The sequence below is a fragment of the Leptonotus elevatus genome, chromosome 21 (genome assembly GCF_054856555.1).
Source record: "Leptonotus elevatus isolate MCC_2025b chromosome 21, RoL_Lele_1.0, whole genome shotgun sequence".
NCBI classification, from domain to species: domain Eukaryota; kingdom Metazoa; phylum Chordata; class Actinopteri; order Syngnathiformes; family Syngnathidae; genus Leptonotus; species Leptonotus elevatus.
The window spans coordinates 5,685,188-5,708,425 of NC_141259.1; the positions used below are offsets into that span (position 1 = coordinate 5,685,188).

The 23,238-nt window shown below is 40.9% G+C and overlaps 2 protein-coding genes across 4 annotated transcripts in view; one reads left to right on the forward strand and one right to left on the reverse strand.

Moving 5' to 3' along the window:
* Window positions 1-10,713: 10,713 nt before the first annotated feature.
* gdap1 (ganglioside induced differentiation associated protein 1) lies at window positions 10,714-15,586 on the reverse strand. The gene is made up of 6 exons (XM_086065932.1): window positions 15,262-15,586; window positions 14,459-14,651; window positions 12,646-12,819; window positions 11,920-12,014; window positions 11,733-11,847; window positions 10,714-11,662 (listed from the first exon to the last, which is right to left on the reverse strand). Exons 1-6 carry the CDS (start codon window positions 15,412-15,414, stop codon window positions 11,292-11,294), a joined length of 1,101 nt encoding a protein of 366 aa, XP_085922058.1. The 5' UTR covers window positions 15,415-15,586; the 3' UTR covers window positions 10,714-11,291.
* Window positions 15,587-16,491: 905 nt separating this feature from the next.
* Window positions 16,492-23,238, forward strand: part of jph1a (junctophilin 1a) — a 39,677-nt gene continuing 32,930 nt past the window's right edge. The window contains exons 1-3 of one of the 3 annotated variants that reach the window (XM_086065928.1): window positions 16,492-16,601; window positions 16,791-17,239; window positions 19,446-20,214. In XM_086065928.1, coding sequence (XP_085922054.1) covers window positions 16,861-17,239; window positions 19,446-20,214 — 1,148 coding nt within the window. In that variant the 5' untranslated portion in view covers window positions 16,492-16,601; window positions 16,791-16,860. Of the gene's footprint in view, window positions 17,240-19,445; window positions 20,215-23,238 lie in introns of all 3 variants that reach the window. The other 2 variants (XM_086065931.1, XM_086065930.1) reach the window with 2 other exon arrangements.

Sequence of the window (23,238 nt, forward strand, 5' to 3'; positions counted from 1 at the left end):
GGACCCTCAAAAGATGGACAAAAGTGGTTTCAGGTGGCTTAGATTAGCTTTTCATGAGTAATGGAAATACTATGAGCCCTCCAAAGTTAAACAGCCCAAAACGTGTACACTTCTAATTATCGTGCACAGACATTCAGAGTTTTTACTATTATTTATTTGTTTTTTAATTAATTTATTTATTTTATTTATGGTGCTGGAGCACTATTGGGGGTCTATCAATGCATGTGCCTGACTGGTCAGTACATTGTCTGGTGGACATCTTGAAAGAGTCTTTGTTTTAATTCAGTTTACTTTCATTTTAAAGTAGTTAACTTGTCTTGACATTTTTAGATTGTTAAAATGTTCATCAAAACTATGCCTGTAACTCGATGCGCTTCACATAATTGGAAGTACGTTTAAAAGCATTTACAAACAAAAGAGTTAAAGTACCAATGCCATTTGCACTTTTACATTTCCCCCCAATAAACAATGATTATATTAAAGACATTTTTTAAATCAATGACACTTTGAGCTGACTTCACTTCTGTTTCTAGCTGATTTTGTTTTGTGTGTAGCATAACAGCTAAATGCTACTTCACCATGTTTGCTTGGAACTCTAATTGACCTGAGTCTGAAGACTTCAGAGCTCTACTGGGTTTATATTGATTTATTCAGGGCGAGTAACGATGAAGTCAGCTGATGTTACATTTTCAGGCTTTTGATTGGCCAAAATATAATTGCGTGTCGCTAAGTCACATGTCAAAAAAAAAATGCAGGCTGGCTAAACGAAGGGCATCAGAGTGCAGAGGTCAGACACTCAAGTAAATTATTTTATGAACCCTGAAGTAAACGTTCCTGGCAGTGCCCTATTGAATTCACTGATACTGTACCTATATACTCATATTTTAGCTCTTTTAATCATTGATGTGGTTCACTTGGCTTGGTCAGATGGTTTCATCTTTTGTTTTGTTGTTGTACGTGACTTTCTCTTTTTCACATTTTCTCTTTTTAAGCATCCTTTTTCTATCATCTAGAGCAGTGGTTCTCAGCCCCGGTCCTCGAGTACCCCTATTCAGCCTGTTTTCCATGTCTCCCTCAGCCAACACAGCTGAGAATTGTTATCAGGCTTCATGCATAGCATGTTGATTAGCTGATCGTTTGAAACACCTGTGTTGGCTGAGAGTGACATGGAAAACAGGCTGCATAGGGATATCTAGTGAACTGGATGCCCGCCAATCGCAGGACAGTGAACATAAATGTCCGCATGCTGACTGTCTGCTCTTAGTATGGGATGTACCACGGTTCAGCATCATCTATTTCACCTCTGACCCGCAGAGTCGGGAAAGTAATTCCAGATGGACGCAGTCTGTGCTGATGCAGCATCATCACCACTATTACTGTGATTCAGTCCCATTCCAGTTTTGGCCAACTGTAGAGGTTATATTCAGTTTTTTTTCAATATCAGTTCTTTTTCTTCCCACGTTTGACCTGTGTGGCCTATTCAGATTGATTACCAATCATGAGGTTAACAACAAAAAGCAGGTGTTTCATGTAGTAGATATTTAGTTTGTTGTCTCCATTTTGTGTAAAATCTATCATAATGAACAAGCATTGCAGTGTGTTTCACACTCGCGGATCAGATGACGTTCTTCAACCAAGATTATTGCCTGGGAATTTAATATAAACTACTTAGACCATCAAAAAGAAAAACAGGTGTTCTCTCTGATTCACATCAGATAACACGTTGTATGCAGTTGGCCCACGGCAGAACACAGGGCATCACAGGTCAGAACTGATCAGCATGATTATTTAAAAAAAAAAGAAGGAAAAAAAAGTGTTATTTTGTAACAGTTGTGCATGTAAATAAATCATTTACGACTTATTTCCAAGGGCCAAATTGACGGTTGATGCCAAATGCTGCACACATTAACGTTGATGTCTCAAACATGCTGCAAAGTCTGGATGGACACCAAAGTGTATAGACACAACTCCAATGGACATAAATATCTCAACTTTGCGTTCAGTCGCATCCAAGTGGCATCTGAGTGGGAATCCAAGAGTCAGCACGTTCTGTTTTAGCTGCAGATTCACTTCACTTCCATTCCAGCTGGTCACGATTAGCGCCGATGAAGTGTTACTTTACTGTTTTTCCACTGTTCAACTCACTTGTCAGGTTTTGCTTGAAGCGGGGTAAGCACTTACTAATAATTGTGTGGAGGCTGATTAATTAATAATCATCAAATAAAAATCCCAATAATTTTTACATTATTTGACCCATTTAAACAGTTTTAACTTTAAACTGTTCAGCTTTTTCATACCCCTTTTTTCAAGATTTCAAAAGAAAACCAAATATGATTTTTTTTGTTTTCCCCCTTAAATGCCTACATTTTTTTGAATGATTCAAACCATGCCAACTTTAGACTGTTTAGCCTATCAAAAGCACATTTTCCCCTAAAATTTTAAATAAAAGCCCAAAAAATTTTTTTTTGCTTTTCTACATTTATTTAAACAATTCAAATCATTCACGCTTTAAACTTTTTCTCCTAATCCCTATCGCATTCCTCCCACCCGTCACTAATATTTCAAAATAAGAACCAACGTTTTTTTGTTAGTTTTTCTTGTCTCATTTCTAATTTTTGTTTTACTGTTTGTCAAAATAAAAGGCAAAAATTATGATTTTTGTTTTTCTCCTCTAATTTGTACATTTGTTAAACCAATTCCAACTTTAAACTGTTCAGCCTATCCTTACCACATTTTTTGTAAATTCAAAGTTAAAGCCAAAAATTACAATTTGATGTATCCGCTAATTGCTACTTTTTTTTTTTTACCGATTCAAACCATTGAAACTTTAAACTGTTTAGCTTATCCCTACCGCAAATTTTCGGCAACTTTGAAAATAAAAGCCAAGAACGATGATTTTTAAAATTATTACTATTATTTGTTTTTCTCTTCGAAATTCTACTTTTTTTTTCTTTTTTTTTACTCATTCAAACCATTTCAACTTCAACATGTTCAGCTCATTCCATGTTATTGTATATCATTCAACATCATTCGATATTATTCCAACTCATTCCTCAATTTTTCATTCAGTCGCTCAGCCTTCGCAATTTCTCTAGAAATTGCATTCTCTAGTACAAGTATAACCTTCACCTGAGACCCCACAATGATTGCACAAGGAGTGTCTGAAATGCTGGCCAATCACAGAGCAGTCACACCTTGGAGGGAGACCGGCCACTATTTGTAGATTTTGAAAAATGTTTGTATGAAGGTCAATCTGGATTTCTGCTTACCATGTTTAAATGAGAAGATCTGGATGTGATTATCTGAAACGGGAAACAAGAAATATTGTAGCTGTTTCACACCATATAACAACAACACTTTTTTTTTCTGACATTGAGTCACCTTACATGAAGTCTGTGAATTTATGTTTCGTAAATCAAAAATGTAACCATGAAATTGAGCAGAAATCCTAAATTATCACTTAACAGCACTTAAAACCAATCCAGCACAGGATTGTCGGTCCAGCTCTTCCCAGCATGTGCCGTGTCAATGTGGTGACCCATGTCATCAAAAACAGGCTAAGGAAACACATTCCTACAAGGCAACCATATGTAGAGGAAAAGCAGTGGGTGGCAGTGACGTAAAACACGCTCAAAGAACAGACTAGTAAGACCCTGGAAACAACATTCTCTTCTCTTCTGCCTTCGCGCTCCTTACAGCCTCGTACAAATTCAGGCATAAGTCATTCAAAGGAGTGATGATTTAAAAGCTTTTCGCTTGTTTTTGTTTGCTCAGCACAAGATGTATTAGCTCGCGCTCATGTCTTTACGTCTGCTTCTGGGAAATAACTTATACGTCATCGATTTGGAAGCGTGTCACGCTCAGATGTTCTTTTACAGTTGCCCAAGTATTCTGCAGCACATAAAATACACGTAATCTGGACCATCATTTATCTTTGGGACAGTTTCTCTTGGGAGGGTTGTTTGATTCAGAACACGCATTTGAACAGAAAATACAAATTCTACAGAAGAGGATTAGGGCCAGTAAAGAGAAAAAAAAGCTTGGCAGGATTCTGACTTTATTCTCACAATTCTGACTTTAAAGTCAGAATAGAATGATGTGAGAATTAATATTAATATTTATAAAGTCAGAATTCTGCCAACCATTTTTTTTCCTTTTAACTGGCCCTAATTCTCTTCTATAAAATTCAGATATTTTAATGATGAAATAATTGATAATTATTGGATTGATAACACAATCAATATAAAGCACGGACTATAAAACTCAAACGGAACATAATTTAATGTAATCGTATAAAGTTTATTTTCTTTCTTTCTTTCTTTCTTTTTTTATTTGTCACATGCAGATAACGGCCAGCAGGCACTGCCTCACTTGCCTACCCTAACCTCACGTCCCTGAAAGGGTAATAGAATTAGAAATAATCCGTAAATTACTATACTATGAACAATAGAAACATTTCCTGTCCTAGAGTTTTCTTCTGCTGTTTTTTGTTTTGGAATAAAAGTATCAAAAAACAAGACAATGAGCAGATTCAATCAGTTAATGCTTGGTAACATTGGTTTGAACTTTAGTAGAAAACATGTATAATATTTCACAGTGACCTCAAGTACCCACCTACCCATCTAGTGATGATGGCTACAGTTCAAAATGGATTCTTACTTCTAATTGCTGGAAATCCCTCATTTCATGGACATTTTTGCAGTTTCAGTGGAATCATTACTTCTCAGAAACAGAATTATGCCCTCAGTTAATGTTTTGGTAATTAATGAAATGGATGATCTTATTGAGGTCATATCATGTGGCATTCTCACATTTGAGGCATCATATGTGATTTTTCATTTCCAGGCCTTACTTGACAGAGAGCACAACTGTGGTTATATTTGTACAGTGATGCTCCATTTTGCTTGTGTGCAATGGAAATAAAATTATCCAGCATAATACATCGCCCGCCCCAAAATCCAAATAACGGTCACCCACAAGTGAGTCCAAATAAAGCCAAACATAAATTTAATTGCTTGACACATAATCCTTCCTCTTTCCTCATTTGACCTGTTGGTTATTCAGTTGTGCTGCCCTCAATAAGAGGAGACAAAAATAATAAACTTTTCCAGTGGTTTAGGACTTTTATTTTATGTGGAACCTCCTTGAGTTAATGATGGGATTTAGTTGGCTTTGGCCAGTTGAGACCCGGCCCACTGCTTTGGCTGTGTAGGTGAGCCGCTACGTGGAACTGCTGGAGTAAACGAGGGGGCATGAGGGCATTTGTGGTCAAAGCAGATGTTAGGATCATTCAACGGGGGAAAGCATCTGGCTATTAACTGAACATAACAACGCTTTATTCATTGTAGAAGTACCAATAAACTGGGCAATAAACCTCAACCCTCTCACCTGGGTTCTGTGAGTCAATCTCAGGGGTTCGGCAGAGGTCAAGACTTGCGCATGATTCATATGATTCATGATTATATGCCTCGCTTGGTCATCATTGACTGCAGGTAATTACGTTCCAAATAAATTGCTTGCAAAAAAGAAAGTGGTCGGACGAATATGTGCAATATCTGTTCACAGGTAGAACAATAACAAATGGTGTTCCACAGGGTTCAATTCTAGGGCCTTTCCTGTTTTCATTGTGTCTAACGTTTCACACACAGCTTCATTCACATTATTAACCACCAAGATCTCATGGGATTCTCCTAAGGCGTCCATATCCACGGAGAAAATATTTAGGCTTGCTGCCGTGCAACATTTTCGGAGAAGTCTGACTCATGGGGTCCGAAACACAGCGAGCACAGTTTTCAGCTTCAGGAGTTGTTCCATATCAGTGCAAGTGTTTGTTAGTACAGTGCTGCCATCCAGAAATGGAGCGCTCACACCAAACCTCCAAAATCATAAAGCTCCCAATGTGGCCTTCTCACCTTCAATGCCATGGTAATACAACACGGGAAAACATGGTGATCTCATTTGACTGACTGCTACTAGTCCGAAAAAAAAGACGACCATGTGTATGTAATGATATTTAGCAACATGTGTTTTCTGCAATGAAAATTCTCTGTGTTATGACTTGCGCTAATCGGGACATGTGGTATATTAAAGTACCACTTGTTAAATGCTATGTTAAGGCAGAGAAGTATAGACTCACCGTCATCCATGATGGAGCATGAAGGAAACGGACACTAGTGCCAACTTGTCACTTAGCAATAAATGGATGAGAACAAATTCATCTTACCTTGGCAGCTCACTCCACCACTTCGCTAGGTTTCTTTTCAGCTAATGTGATGTATGAACTGTCAAATACTGTACATGGATGCCAGCGTGAGTGTAGTTTGGTTGGGAATAGGAAATACTTGAGTGACTTGAGTGGTGATATATGGATAGTGTATGCTGGACATCTATTGGATGAAATAAAACAGGATAATATTTGCAATCAGCAATTTAGAAAAAGTCACATTTCTGGGGAAGCATTATTCCAAGTCATGAATTCAATGTTTCATTTCTTTACTGCCCTTATGCTTTCCTGCATCTCTCAGGCCAGCGTTTCCATGACCGACACTGTATGGGAATATCTGAGCGGCTCTAAGCCAAAGCCACCAAACATAATCAATAATGTTAAACACAGTAAAACATGCCCAGGCTCCCTCTTGCTTGAGGGCTGCGTGGATGGTTCATTCTGAGGAACAAGTGTTTCTCATTATGCTGACTATTGTACTTGGCAAAGAGGCCACGCAATCTTGCCAATGTCAAAATCTGCTTCCCAGTGCCTGCTTGGAATACCATATATAGTTTCACCTGTTAGTCTGCTCACATAATCCAGTCACAGACTCGGTTTTTGAGCTGTGTTGTAACCTTGGGAATCAAATAATGACTATTAAAGAACGTGACTTCTTATTGTTTGTGATTACTATAAGTCAGATCTGCCCTTGAATTAGCCAATCTCACCATGGCATGAAGTACGCTCGAAAAATGTGTCTATATATTTTTTTTTTAAATCTATTTGATATTTACACCAAAGCATGCCACAGCTATACACCTGCTATTAATAACAGGTATCCTTTCAGGTGTAGCCTAGTAATGATAAATTTGTTTCAGTAGTGAAAGAATTCCTGCCATGACCCTTTGAACACATTGCTGGCTCCTCAATGAACTTTTGATTTTGCACTGGAAACGCTATGAGATTTATATACATATAACACTAACTGATTGTCAAAGGATGATGTTGAATGCTGGAAAATGTATAGTATTTGGGTTTAATCAAAATTTGTCACACAGAGTAGTACAGAGAACAGTACAATTAATGGCAAGTTTTAAAAATGTGATGACAACCACAGAACAGGAAACAGGTGCTTATTGTGACATAATGGCTGTTCAGTACAATATCAGCAACCCAATTAATGTAATCAATTACACTACTTACATACACAAATTAATAAAAAAATAAAAGTTACACTTTCCTGTACCTTCTCATTACATGTCAGGTGTCTTCAAGGATGAGTCATTTTTAAAGAACTCCTTACAGAATTCATACGATCGTCTTCAAAATTGCGTGTTTCATTTAAAGATGCTTTAAATGAAAAGTCATTAGTCACATGCTGTTGCCGTGGCGAGTCCCTGTTCCCAAACAAAAATGATGCTGCACCTAGATCTGTGAAAATTGGAAGGCATATGTAACAGCACAAGACCTACAAAAAAGTATTTCATATTCATATGCTAAATATAATAGGAAGTCGGCCATTTTGCATTTCTTTTATAATTAAATGCCATTTTTTACCTTTATAGAGGTCATATTTAAACAAACTCCTCCTACACAATCTTATGTTCAAACTTGGGTGTCTCATCTAAAGTTGAAAGCTTTCGTATTTCATCACACGCTGTTGCCATGGCGATGCACTGTTTGCACAGAAAAATGATGTTTTTGAGTGTCTAAACATGGACGAAAATTCATGAAACACACATCAGGCTTAGGTAAACATTTATATTTTAAAGCGTTCTTGTCCTTGAAACAAACTAATCACTTTACATTATTTCCATCAAAACTATTTCTTCAACTGAATTGAAGTCAACCACTAAATGTCGGCTGTGTTCAAATTTGGAGGTTCCACTGTACTAAAAGTGTGCGTCAAGCCATAACAATGAAGTCACGACATGACCAGTAGAAGATGGTGAAAATTCATTAGCGCAATAAAAAAAATCTGACCTTGTGTGTGTGACTTGGCCGCGCCGTGATTTGTAACGCAACAGGTTCACTCGCAGCGCTGTTTATGTAGGGCCAGGTTAAATATTTGAGGAGCACATGTGGCGATGAATGGTGGCACAGGATTTCATCACAAAGCTGTGAGGGGCGAGCCAGCGGGGGGTCATTTTAACGGTAGTGTCAACACGGTGAGCTCCCACCTCTGTCCACTCAGCAAACAGTACGTGGCAGACGTTCTGAAAGGGTCCGGGTGGGTTTTTCTCAGAAGACCTTTTGACCGAAATTGGCTTTGGATGAGGCCACCTCTCATCGATTCTGCTGGGGGTGCGAGTGAAATCTGAGACTGGTGCTCGTTTCATTGCGGGTGGTTTCATCTTGACATTTTACTCCTGAATCCACAGTGAGATTATGTAATGAAGCTATAGACACAAACTATCTCTTCTTTGCCAAGCCTTTTTAACCCCCGAGCTGAAGTTTTCACGCTGCCACTCCGGCCCACTCGTTTCTGCGCTGCAGGGTTGAATCCGGGTTTGGCTGTCAGCTGCTGCTGTGTGGGTTTGTGTTTGCCCAGCCTGCCTGTCTGTGGACATCCAACAAAGCTCACACCACTGCTCTAACCATTCGCCTCGTTGTCCACAAACAAACACTTTCTATTCAGCAAGAAAAAAAAAAGTCTCTTCTTCTGCTGTTCCTTGACATGTGATTGGGTTTTTACTATATCTTGATTCTGTTAAGCCGCTCAACTTGAACCAGAAATTGCACTTCCATCATAAATGACTTACTTACTTACATCATAAATTGCATGTAACAGTCAAGAAATCCATTTTCATTTGGCTCAAATGAAAGCATTCACATTAAAGTCATAGCCATTTTTTTTTGGTGTTCCCCAAGGCTCTATCCTCTGCATCCATTTATTCACCATTTTCCTCCTCCCTCTTTACCTTATATTCTATAAATCTAACGTCCAGTTCATTCAGGACAGCCAGCTATACCTGTTGTATATCTACAAAGTAGATTTATGACTGTATGACCTCCAAATCAGTTAACTTGTCCAGTGTGGCTTTTTGGACCACGAGGAGGACAAACAGGGTAATTTCCAAATTGTTCTGAAAAATAGAACTCATTCATGGGTTCATTGATGGTTTAGGAGCTGGGTTTCATGCAAGAAGCTAAGTATCTGTACCCACACCTGCTTCTGCCCCTTTCCCACATTCAAATAAGCGTCTATTTTCTGTTTATTTATTCAACATTGGCATTTACTCAAGCAGTTCTCTCATTCTTTACCCACAGACTAATCCACGAGCAAATTTTCCAACTCTTCATAAATTTGGGTGAGCATGCATAAACACTCAGATGGCACTTTGCTTGAAACTGTTATGTACAGTACTCTGTTATTTATGACACACAGGGATTTAACCTTCTCAGCCTTGGATTTTTTCCGATGTCCTGAGGAAAGTTATATCCTTCAAAATCTATGATATATTTCTGTAATTATTTGTTTCAACATGTATGGAAATTCACCTAATTTGATTAGGAGTTGTATAAAACTCTAATTACCTTCTAAATTTTAAGTTTTTAGAGTTAGAATTGACTCTCTGACTGATATGTGGTCCATGGATGAATTATTTGATTTGTCTTTTTTTTTTTTGTAATATGCCCGCTTGCCACAATGTCTAATCTGAATGAGAAAACACTGCTCCCTTGTGGAACTGTATGCGTATGCACAACATTCTGCACACTTGCACAATCTAATCAGTCTGTCTCAAAATTTTCCTCCACAGAGATATTCATGCTCTGACTTTGATTGACATAGTTACACAAAGATTAATATAATAATATGTGTATTATTCTGCTTTTAGTTTGTCAAAAAGTCTCTAAAAAAGAGTAACGTCGCAGTATGATGAATTGTAGAATACAGGTTTGATACAGCTCTCATATTTTATCACAAATTATTTAAAAAGTTGTTGTTTGTTTTAATCAGAGGTGGCAAATCCAGGTCCAGAAAGTAAAAACCCTGCCACAGTTTGGCTTTAGTCCCTGGTGCTAGGTAGCTAGCTATTGGGGCTAAAGCCAAACTGAGGCAGGATTTTTACTTTCTGGACCTGGTTTTGCCACCTGTTTACAATGCCAAAAAAAACAAACACTTGACATCAAATAACAATAAATAGGCTACTCCTCTCCTCAAAACATCACCAGTACAACCCATGTCTTTTTCATGACTGTGACTGGAGTGGTAATGAGCCGGTGTTCATGTGCTCAATGACAGCTACAATACGCAGCCCACCAGATGCGGAGGCCGCAGGCCAGACGGGCTGCAGACGTCCAACATTGTCTGCTTTATGTGCGTCTCGGCTCACGTGAGCGATCTTTGCATATGTTCCGTGTCGGTGTCTGGGAATGTTTTGTAATTTTCCCTGTAAGATGTTTAAAAATGACCGATATAGAGAATAGAGAGCTCATTACAAGACAAACTGGACATTTTTCATGTCGTTCTCAGTTACACTGGATTGGCAGGAGACACCGTAGAAGAGTGTTTAGATGAGTTTATTTCATACATGTGCAGAGGAAGAATCTGGAGAAGACATACTGTAAATGATTTGGCTTTTTAATCCAAGTTGTGCTGGAATTTCAGAGCCCAATGATGTGGTAATGAGAGAGAGACGGTGCATTCAAATGTATTTTTATGGCTTGTTAAAAATGCCCAGCTTGATGTTGAGCCAAAAAATACATTTTGTTGGCGATTAATGCAAGAAGCAACCAAACTACATACATTCGGTACGTTTGTTCTTTTTTTTTTTGACAACCCACAATTTAGCTTGTATGTTGTTGTTTTTCCTGATTTGAGCACATGACTACATTTCCTCAACATAGAGGACTCAGACATCTTTGCAAATGATAGATTGTTTTTAGTTACAGTAACGTGCAAAAACACCTGTAGCATCTGGTTTTAGTATTTTTTTTAATTTTGCAAATGAATATAATTTACAACAGAGTGTAATTAATTTGGAGTGCAACTGATTAACAATAACTATTTTAAATATTATTTACTAAATGAATACAATTTGACTTTAATTTGAAATATGCAAGATCTGTTCTTTCTTGAAATTCAGCTCCAGTTTCCCCAACTGGGCAGAGTCAACCTCCTCCTCATGTAAAGAAAGGCCAGGTATGTGGCGCCACCCAAGAGCCCGATCAACAGCGTGGTGCTGGCAATGACCGGCGCGTTCTTGCGGGCCACGCGAAAGGCAACCGGAAGCACAGCTGAGATCAGGATGTTGTTGACGTGGCCCAGGACTCTCCGGAATGCCGCACGCTCCAGCACGCGCTCGTAGTAGGCCTCCAGGTTGGCGCGGCTGCCGTTGCCCCAGTAGCGGCGGGACAGGCCGAGGAACTTGAGGCGGTGCAGGGTGACGGCCAGCGAGACGTCGGCCATGCTGAAGAACTGGCCGCACAGCCACGATGGCTGACTGTTTTCTTCTGAGAGAGAAGGTTCCTCTTTAAATAACTCACTTGAACGTCTCTCATTACGTTGTGTCAAACTTGCTACCTGGTGTTTCTTCTTGCCTTCTCTGCAGCTCCGTCTCGACCTGATCCATTACGTTCTCCAGTTCATCCAAAAGCTTCTTCAGGTATTTCATGTTGTCGTGGTCAAACAACTTGGACTGCAGACACCAGGTCAATCACATTGTAAAGATGAGCATGCATCTGACTATTGGGCAACTTTTATGACTCACCTTCAAGCGCCTCTGTTTTGCTATGTAAGCATCTTTGAGCTCCGGGTTCTCCTCTGCCAGTTTCTTCAGCTCTGACTCTGTGTTTAGGATCTGCGCTGTAACATGATTTTAAAAAAGAAAAACAAAATAGCAGTGGTAATTAGCAACTTTGCATTTGGGGCAGAGATCCAGATCCAGTAACCAAAAACAGGAAAAATCAGAAATGTGAAAAAAATATTTGGGGGGAGGGGGAATTCACGAATGTGCGAATCTGTTGGTGCCGAACTGCAAATAAACAGGGCTTGAGTGTAGCTTTTAAGTTGTAATTGTACCAATCGCCACTAGATGGCAGACATGTCTTAGTTGTGCTTGCACTGAGTCTTATACTTCCTTACACTCTAAAAACAGTTGGGTCAAAAATAACCCAACTATGGGTAAAATATGAACCGATCCTCTACTTGGGTCTATTTGACCCAACTTTGAGTCAAGAAATGTGTCTTTTAGTGTAAAACAACTCATAAATATTGGTTAGATCCTTTACCTGGGTCAAAAAATTGGGTCATTTAGTATAAAACAACCCAGAAAGTTTGGTCAAATTGACCAATAAAATGGATCGGTCCATTTTTTATCCATAATTGGGTTACTTTTAAACCAACTGTTTTTAGAGTGTATACAAACAACATGAGTAGGCCTAATAATTTTCTTGCCTTGACATTATAAAAGATAATCTAAGCCATTGTGGCTTACTTCGTATGCTCGTGGCAGCATAAGCCGGTATGTGTGAATCTACGGTGATCTCAGGGTGGAGGATGCAGCCGTGTGTGTAGGCGTCCATCTGTAGTGAGTCCAGCAGCTCTCTGTAGTGCTGCACTCTGTGGTAGTATGTGCTTCCCTCTTCTGGTATAAGCATGGGAGTGCCCTCTGCAGGTGAAAAATAGGAGAGTGAAACAGAAGGCAAAATGGAAAGCCTTGAGCATTTATTTGATATCCTCGATATCCAACTAAGTTCCTTTTACCAGTGTACGAGAATGCACTTTAAAACTGTTTTGAGTATTAGTAGGCCAAGAACGGTCAAAAATTAACCAACCAAACATTTTTAGATATTTAACCCAAAATGTTGGGTCAAATTACATTAATAACCCACAAAGCAACCCATTTTGGGTTGTTTAGAGGGTTATTCATTTGACCCAACTTTTTTAGTTGAATGACCAAAAATGCTGGATTGGTCTCTTTTTGACCCAATAACCCAAATTGGGTCAAAAGTGAACCATCCCAACATTTTGAGTTATTTCAACCAAAAGTTGGGTTGGATTCAAATGAAATTAATAACCCACAAAGGGTTGTTTTGAGGGTTATTTATTTGACCCAACTTTTTGCGTTGATTAAATAACCCAATTAAATTTGGTCAAAAATTAACCGACCCACTTTTTTAGTTATTTAGCCCAAAACTTTGTGTCAAATTAAGTTAATAAGCCACAAAGCAACCCCATTTTTGGTGTTGTTTTGTGGGTTATGCATTTTACCCAACTTTTTGATTTAATTGAATAACCCAGGTAAATTAGGTTTTTGAGTTATTCAGCCCAAAAACAATAAACGACAAAGCAACCCAATTGTTGGTGTTATTTCATTCATTTTACCCAGCTTTTGGGATTAGTTGAATAACCCAATTGAATTGGGTCAAAAATGAACACTAAAATTTTTAATTTAATAACCTACAAAGCAACCAATTTTTGAGTTTGCTTTGTGTGTTATTCATTTGACCTTACTAACTCAATTGAATTGGGTCAAAAAATTAACCAACCAAACATTTTGAGATATTGAACCCACAATGTTGGGTCAAATTACATTAATAACCCACAAAGCAACCCATTTTGGTTTGTTTAGAGGGTTATTCATTTGACCTAACTTTTTTAGTTGAATGACCCAAAATGCTGGATTGGTCTCTTTTTGACCCAATTTAGCTTAATTTTCACCCAACTGTTTTTAGAGTTTAGTTAGCACAAAGCGTGCACTAGTACATGGACCTTAAGATTAATATCAAGGTTATTGAATTAATGCTCAAACGGCTTTTTATATACTACTGCAAGTTTGGCATCTGTAAAGTAAACATAAGAAAGACACTATGTTAGATGATATCATGCTTACCAGATTTTCGCTCCACTTATGCCATCAGGATAAAGCTACCATGGGTAAGTACATGCCAAAAGGAAATGAATGAAAAATTAACAAATGTAATTCTAACTGAAAGAGGACATATTATGGAAAATATCAAATTAAGCAACCAAGTAAAACAGATTCATGTTAGCTAATATTAAAAAAATCCACCCTCACCATTGGCCCTGCAGTATGTGGACCAAGGTAAAACAGGGCTGCTCGCTCAAATGAGCTGCTTTCAGAAAGGCAAACTGTGATCAATTGGGGTGTTTTGTAAAAAAAAAAAAAACACACACAATATGTCTCTTTTTCTTAAACATGAAATCAATAAATGATGAGAAAAAGGAAAACGTGCAACCAAGCAGTGACTTATATGAATGTGCTACCGTGGTCATTGTAGTCTTACCGTCAGTGAAGTTGTGCTCGAGGTAGTCCATGATCTGTGTGGGGTCACAGATGACGCTGTCTCCGTGAACCAGGACGGGTACCTCGCCGGTCGGATTGAGTCGCATAAACCACGGCTCATTGTGCTCGCTGAGTGGTAAGCTCACGTCATACTCTTCGCAACGCAAACCTTTCTCTGCGATGGCCAGACGCACCTGGGGAAAAGACATATTTTCACCAGTCGAATGAAATCTGAAATGAGGTCAGCGTCAGAAATTGACATTTTGGAAGGGTAATTAATATACAGCTCGATAGCTGATAGCTGTTTCTGATATTTCAGCAATATGTCACATATTTAGCTGGTAAAATTAAGTAAGCAAGCCTACTGACTCAGCTCCTCGACTTAAGCACTTAAGTACAATAGTAATTAAGTGGAGGAATACTTGCACACATATTTTTCTCCCTCATGGACTTAAATAGTACTCAGACTGACAAAAGGAAAATAAATCACGTTACATGTCACCTGTTGTTAGTTTTGGCTCGACTTTGAGACAATTTGTGTTGCGACAATATTTTGAACTGAAGTACAATAACAAAGTATACATCGTTACTCCCATCACTGAATAATGTAGACAACACGGGGAAATAATGCTCCAAAAAAGGCAACAATGCAACCAACAACGCTGATGCTACATTCAAACACAATGATTGGTAGAAGAGGAGAGCAAGATAATGTTTACATCCCGGAGGTCTGCGTAAATACCACACGGGCGTCTCCGATTGGGAGCTGTCCGTGGACGTCTGGTGCTGAAAGGGATGAATTACCTTCTGTGAATTGAACGACTGCGTCCAGTGATAAAGTGTTAACTTTGGTTCGTTTGCTTTGGCGACGGCGTCACACCGCTCGGGCGAATTCTTCTGCACAAGAGCCGCGGTCTCATCTTGGCGTTGCGAGCTGTTTTCGTTTTCAGCCTCCATCTTTTCGGTTTGAGGGGCACAGGGGACAAGTGAGGATGATCAGGCGACGGTGCAAGTTGACTCAAGACACCTTCTGCGGGCAGGGAGTGTTACTACAAGCCAAAGTGCCGTGCACAAATCAAAAATGGCACAAAATAGGCAACAGCATACTAAAAAACAAACAAACAAACAAACAAATAATAAGTAAAAAAGCCCAAAAAACTAAAACATAAAAACAAGATCAAATCTCAGGCCGAGTTGAACAAATTAGTTTTTAGCAGTGACTGAAAAACCGGAAGTGAATTTACCTGTCTTGTATTCATAGGGAGATCGATAATTATTAACAACCTTTCAGACCGTAATCTCTCTCTCTCTCTCTCTCTCTCTCTCTCTCTCTCTCTCTCTCTCTATATATATATATATATATATATATATATATATATATATATATATATATATATATATATATATATATATATATATATATATATATATATATATATAATATTCTACTCCGGAAAACGGGTTTCTTAAATCCCTATTGGCAGAAACGGGCTTCTCACAGTTAAAGAAAAACAAAAACAAAAACTTTTTATTTTTTTTTAACAGGTGGGAATAATATCCAAATGCCTCCCATGTCCAAAATCGGACAAGTGTGGACCTTAAAGTGGATCCACGATGCAATAAATACATATGACAGCAGATGTCGCCATAGCCACCTGTTAGGAGCCCACGTTCACGTGACGTAACCTATACGGTGCACGGTATTAATGTTTATTACAGTATATAATGTGTTAAAAAAACAAATAATCATTCAGTATTTAGAATAAATTGTCCACATTATTTTTTAAACTCCTTGGATGTAGATATAATACATAATACAGTCAAAACAAAATTGGAACGCAGTCTTTGTCAATTATAAGGTAATAAATGGGGAAACTAATTTTAAAGCAGTGTGCACTTGGCTTGGATATAGATTTGATATGTTATTGTATAACATTTAAGTCAATCTTTGTGGAGGAGGGAGCGATGCATCAGTGGTGGCAGAGGAGGAGTGGGCGGGATCTTGGCGGTGACGTCGCGCGTGATTGGCCGGGTGGCTCTCTCCAGCGGGGGTATCTCTCTCTCCTCCCTCCCTCCATCGGTGGCCAGTGGGCGAGAGGGGGGAGACCAGCCACACTCAACGAACAAGCCGGTGCGCGGATCCGGTAAATGACGCCCACCATTCATCCCTTTACACTTCCGATGCCCATTTAAAAAAAAAAAATACATAGCCTATAGAGGCTGTATATCATGAGAGCACACAAGAAGAAAGCTCACCTCGTCGTCGTCATCATCATCATCCTCATCCATATCATCTTCATCACCACTCTCTCTACCATTTTCTTCTCCACCAGTCATCCTCTCCCATTGGTCCTGGACGCCCCTGCCTCGGTCGTGCCGTTTCCCCCCCAGCTTTGCATCTGAATGACGGGCGGAAGGTTCGACTTCGACGACGGCGGCACTTACTGCGGGGGTTGGGAGGATGGCAAAGCCCACGGACACGGCATCTGCACCGGACCCAAGGGCCAGGGCGAGTACGCGGGCTCTTGGTCGCACGGCTTCGAGATAGTCGGCGTGTACACCTGGCCTAGTGGGAACACCTACAAGGGCTACTGGTCCCAGGGCAAGAGGCATGGGCTCGGCGTGGAGAATAAAGGCAAGTGGATCTACCGCGGGGAGTGGAGCCACGGCTTCAAGGGGCGCTACGGCGTCCGGCAGAGTCACAACACACCTGCGAGATACGACGGCACCTGGAGCAACGGGCTCCAAGATGGATATGGCATTGAAACCTACGGCGACGGAGGTAAGGCAACATGTTGCGTGAACGAGTGAATTTGGAGATGATTGCGCATTGCATTTGAACGCATCATGGGGCCAATAGCTATATGCCTGCACTTGGAAATATTGTTCCTATTAGGGAATGTTTTAGTGTTTATGAAGTCCGCCTCTACTATTCAGAGGGGGGAAATGATGCAACACATCGATCCAAACTTTGGACTAAACAACTGGTGCCACTCATGGTAGAATCATCTGAAGCCATATGTTGAGGAATGATGCCACCCAAATGACGGTGACAGTTCAGTGAGGGGCGGGGCTTGTGGAAGTCAGAGAGGATATAGAGAACATCTGGCTGTCTAACCCTGCAGCATCCTGATCACTTGATCTGCAGGGTCAACCAATTAAACTGCAGGGCAGCACCAGACTTTTAATCCCACACCGTTTATCCGTCTAAATTCCAGACCCGACCAGTAGATCGTTTTCTCCTCTGAAAATGAACATTACGGATTATTGCATTGTATTTGTCGGGAAGCTCTGGATCAGCAAGCTTTTTAGTAATAATAGGGATCCGGTTTGTAATATGACGCTGCAGAGGAGCCACTAGTAGCCCATTGGGCTCAACAACACCAAACGGGCTTAATGAAGCATTCCTCCCATTGTGTGACTCATAGCCTTTCTCTGTGGTCGGAGACAAACGGGTAGTGGCGAATGTGCCTACTGTCAGTGGGGGAGTTACCGGCTGCCTGAAAATAGGCGCAGGGCTCAGTGAATCACATCCCGAGTGATCCTCAGTATCTTCATCAAACGACTTTGTTTGAAGTGGATGCTCAAGGAACATTCTAGTTGGTCTTCCCGTATGTGACATCTCTCAGAAATAAACGTGTACAATCGCTGGACACAATGTTAGGTACACTTGCACAGTGTAAATAATCTGCCAACAGTTTGGCATTTTATGCAATATATTTTGTTCTTTGTGTTCTCTTTCCATGGCAATAATGATTCTATTTAATTCATAAAGGCAAAGAAATAACACCAATTTAAAGGACATTTTAATTAACACTCTTTCAGAGTTAATTCCACAGCATTTATTATGCTTGTTTTATGTAACAAATATTACAAAACCAAAATATTAGAAACATTTAACATGACAATAATGATTTTATTCAGCCCACTTTAATTGCAAAGAAATGACAGCAATTTAGAGCAGTTTTGAATTAACACTCTTTGAGAGTTAATTCCACAGCATTTCTTCTGCTCGTCTTATGTAGCAAAATTACAAGACCAAAATATTAGAAATATCTATCATGACAATAATGATAAGATTTAGTCCATTAATAATTGCAAGAAAATGACACCAATTTAAAGCAATTCTCGATTAACACTCTTTGGGAGTTATTAATGCCACACTGTTAATTCTGCCCGTCTCATGTAACAAATATTACAAAACCGAAATATTTGAAACATTTAACATGAGAATAGTAATTCTATTTAGTCTGGTTCGTAATTGCAAGGGAATGACACAAATTTAAAGCAAGTTTTGGATTAACACTCTTTGAGAGTTAATTGCACATTGTTCATTCAGCCCATCTCATGTAGCAAAATTACTAAAATCCAAATTTTAAAAACATATAAAATGGCAATAATGATTCTATTTAGTCTGTTAATAATTGAAAGGACATGGCACCAATTTAAAGTAATTTTCGACTAACACTCTTCTGAGAGTTATTAATTCCACATTGTTTATTCTATCTCATGTAGCAAAATTATAAAAAATCTAACATGGCAATAATTATTCTGTTTCGTCTGTTGATAATTGCGATGAAATTACAACAATTTAAAGCAATTCTCAATTAACACTCTTTGAGAGTTACTAATTCCGCACTGTTTATTCATCTCACGTAGCAAAATTATTAAACTAAAATATTAGAAACATCTAACATAACAATATTAATTCTATTTAGTCTAATAGTTGCAAGGAAAGGACATGAATTTAAAGCAAATTTTGATTAACACTCTTTGAGAGTTATTAATTCCACACTGTTTATTCTGCTCATGTTGTGAGCAAGTTCCCTGTCCTCTTTACTTGTATTTCATTTTAAACTCTAGTTGCACTTGACATAAATGTATGCGGTAATATTTATTAGGATGTCAAAATAATGGAAACTAATGTCATGTTTATGATTGATGCAAAATGTATGAGTGCTTACACAATGTTTGTACCTTCTCCTCAGGCACGTATCAAGGCCAGTGGATGGGCGGCATGCGCCACGGCTACGGCGTGCGCCAGAGCGTTCCTTACGGGATGGCGACTGTCATCCGCTCGCCTTTACGCACATCCATGGCATCCCTGCGCTCCGAGCAGAGCAACGGCAACGTGCTCCAGGACCTTTCCTCCCCGACCGACACCCCCACGGGCAACCGCGGCGGCTTCGTGCTCAACTTCCACTCGGACAGTGAGGTGGTGACGGGCAAGAAGAAGGGCCTCTTCCGCCGGGGTTCCCTCTTCGGGAGCCTCCGGCAGCTGCGCAAGTCCGACTCCCGGACGTCCATCTCCAGCAAGCGCAGCTCGGCACGCAGCGACGCCACCATGAGCCGCATCAGCTCCAGCGACGCCAACTCCACCATATCCATTGGCGACGGCGAGCTGCAAGACGAGGACCTTCTCCTGGAGGACCACGTGGACGCCACCACCACCGAGACCTACATGGGCGAATGGAAGAACGACAAGCGCAACGGATTTGGCGTTTCGGAGAGATCCAACGGGATGAAGTACGAGGGCGAGTGGCTGAACAACAAGCGCCATGGTTACGGCTGCACGGTTTTCCCAGATGGCACCAAAGAAGAAGGGAAGTACAAAAATAACGTGCTGGTGCGTGGAATAAGGAAGCAGCTGATTCCTCTAAAGAACCCAAAAACCAAAGAGAAGGTGGATCGGGCAGTTGAGGGGGCGCAGAGGGCGGCAGCCATCGCGAGAAGTAAAGTGGAAATAGCAGCTTCCAGGTAGAGTCTTCTTCATTATTCTCACTTCTCCTTTCCATTGGGCAAAAAGTCTGCCATGTCGGCCTGGTCAAAGGCTGTCAACACTTTTGACCTTTATCCATCAACGGCTTTTGTCATCATCCCTGCAAAAGGTTCTGTTTCTATTCTCTACCCACATCTTTCATTCCCAGTGTGTGGTGTGTGTGAACTGTTCGCTCGTATCCGCGACCGTGCCAACGGCGTCTCGTGTGCCCGATAACGCAAGCCGCACCCCCCTGCCAAGTGTTGCTCTGATGTGGCACATGTGCTTTAACAGGTGGATGAGACGTGACCTTTTCATTTAAAAAAGGCAACCACTCGCCCCCGCTGGGGCACGTAATGTACACACACAGCATCACTTTGACATCCGCTGACGCCACCGCGTTGAGTTGTTAGGGTGGGGACTCGATGGGAACGAGCTGTGGAAAGGTGAGAGGGGTTGTTTTGGTGGCTTGTTGGTTTGTTAGCATCCGTAGTTGGTTTTCTTTGTGCAGCCATGGCATCATATGCAGAAGAAGAATCCATTCTATTTTGGTCTGACTGTTCCATACATCTTATATCTAACTCATTCACTGCCATTGACGCCTATATACGTCAAAAATTCATTTGAACTATTTCTATTAGTTTAACATTTTTTTCCCACTTTTGTTAATAAGAGTATGAAAACCTAGATTTTTGTTTGTGCACATTTAGAACAGATATAACATTTGTAATTAATCGTGAGTTAACTAGTGAAGTCATGCGATTAATTACAATAAAAAAATTGTATCACCTGACGCACCAAATTTTTAATAATCTTTTCTTTTAAAAAAAATATTAAAAAAATAAAGAATATATCTTTTAAGATAATCTTTTCTTTAAAAAAATATTTAAAAAAACCAAAAGTTGATTAAAAATTAGGGGCGTCAGGCGATTCAAATTTGTCATCGTAAATAATCGCATGACTTCACTAGTTAACTCACATTTTATATCTGTTCTAAATATACAATAAAACAATTCTACGTTTTCATACTCTTGTTAACAAAAGTAGAAAAAAAATGTTAAACTAATAAAAAAAAAAAATTAAATTATTTTTTTTACGTATATAGGCGTCAATGGCAGTGAATTAGTCAATATAATATCCTCAAAGCGTAATAGCTAATGACTAGTATGGAAATGACCTGACAAGTCCTTAGATAGCGAGAATTTTTTTACCTTTTTTTATTATTTATTTTAATATTCAATAGTTATCTTTTCTTTATACTTGTATATAAAGTAGTGACAAGTTAATATTTTGTCCAGGATAACTTCATTATTTTTCATGTACAATTAATACCTTTAAAAAAAAACTTGCTGTCGACTGAAGATGACATCACGCACGCTGAGGAACTTAGGTAACGACCAATTATGGCTCGGAGTAAAGTGGAAATAGCATGGCTCACCATGATTGGTCGTTACCTACCTCAGCATAGGTGATGTCATCTTCAGTCGACAGCAAGTGAAAAAATTGTATTTAAAGGTATTGTACTCCTCCGTGAGTCATCACCTTATCGTGGTGGAGGGGTTTGCGTGTCCCAATGAACCTGGGAGCTATGTTGTCCGGGGCTTCATGCCCCTGGTAGGGCCACCCATGGCAAACAGGTCCTAGGTGAGGGACCAGACAAAGCATGGCTCGAAAGACCCCAATGATGAATACAAACTTTGGATTTTTGTTTCCCTTGCCCGGACGCGGGTCACCGGGGCCCCCCTCTGGAGCTAGGCCTGGAGGTGGGGCTCGAAGGCGAGCGTCTGGTGGCCGGGCCTACACCCATGGGGCCCGGCCGGGCACAGCCCGAAAAGGCAACGTGGGTCCCCCCTCCCATGGGCTCACCACCGGTGGAAGGGGCCAAAGGGGTCGGGTGCGCAGTGAGCTGGGTGGCAGCCAAAGGCGGGGGCCTTGGCGGTCCGACCCTCGGCTACTGAAGCTAGTTCTGGGGACATGGAATGTCACCTCTCTGACAGGGAAGGAGCCCGAGCTGATGTGCGAGGCTGAGAAGTTCCGACTAGATATAGTCGGACTCACCTCCACACACGGCTTGGGTTCTGGTACCAATACTCTCGAGAGGGGCTGGACCCTCTTCCACTCTGGAGTTGCCCACGGTGAGAGGCGCAGAGCAGGTGTGGGCATACTCATTGCCCCCCGGCTGGGCGCCTGTGCGTTGGGGTTTACCCCGGTGAACGAGAGGGTAGCCTCCCTCCGCCTACGGGTGGGGGGATGGATCCTGACTGTTGTTTGTGCTTATGCACCGAACAACAGCTCAGAGTACCCACCCTTTCTGGAGTCTTTGGAGGGTGTGCTGAAGAGCGCTCCCCCCGGGGACTCCCTCGTTCTGCTGGGGGACTTCAACGCTCACGTGGGTAATGACAGTGAGACCTGGAGGGGCGTGATTGGGAGGAACGGCCCCCCCGATCGAAACCCGAGCGGTGTATTGTTGTTGGACTTCTGTGCTCGTCACGGACTGACCATAACGAACACCATGTTCAAGCACAAGGGTGTCCACATGTGCACTTGGCACCAGGACACCCTAGGCCGCAGTTCGATGAACGACTTTGAAGTCGTGTCATCGGATTTGCGGCCGTATGTGTTGGACACTCGGGTTAAGAGAGGGGCGGAGCTGTCAACTGATCACCACCTGGTGGTGTGTTGGCTCCGATGGCGGGGTAAGATGCTGGTCCGACCAGGCAGGCCCAAACGTATTGTGAGGGTCTGCTGGGAACGTCTGGCAGAATCCCCTGTTAGAAAGAGTTTCAACGCCCACCTCCGGCAGAGCTTCTCCGTTGTCCCGGGGGAGGCGGGGGACGTTGAGTCCGAATGGACCATGTTCCGTGCTTCCATTGTTGAAGCGGCCGATTGGAGCTGTGGCCGTAAGGTGGTTGGTGCCTGTCGGGGCGGCAATCCTCGAACCCGCTGGTGGACACCAGCAGTAAGGGATGCCGTCAAGCTGAAGAAGGAGTCCTATTGGGCCTTTTTGGCCTGTGGGACTCCGG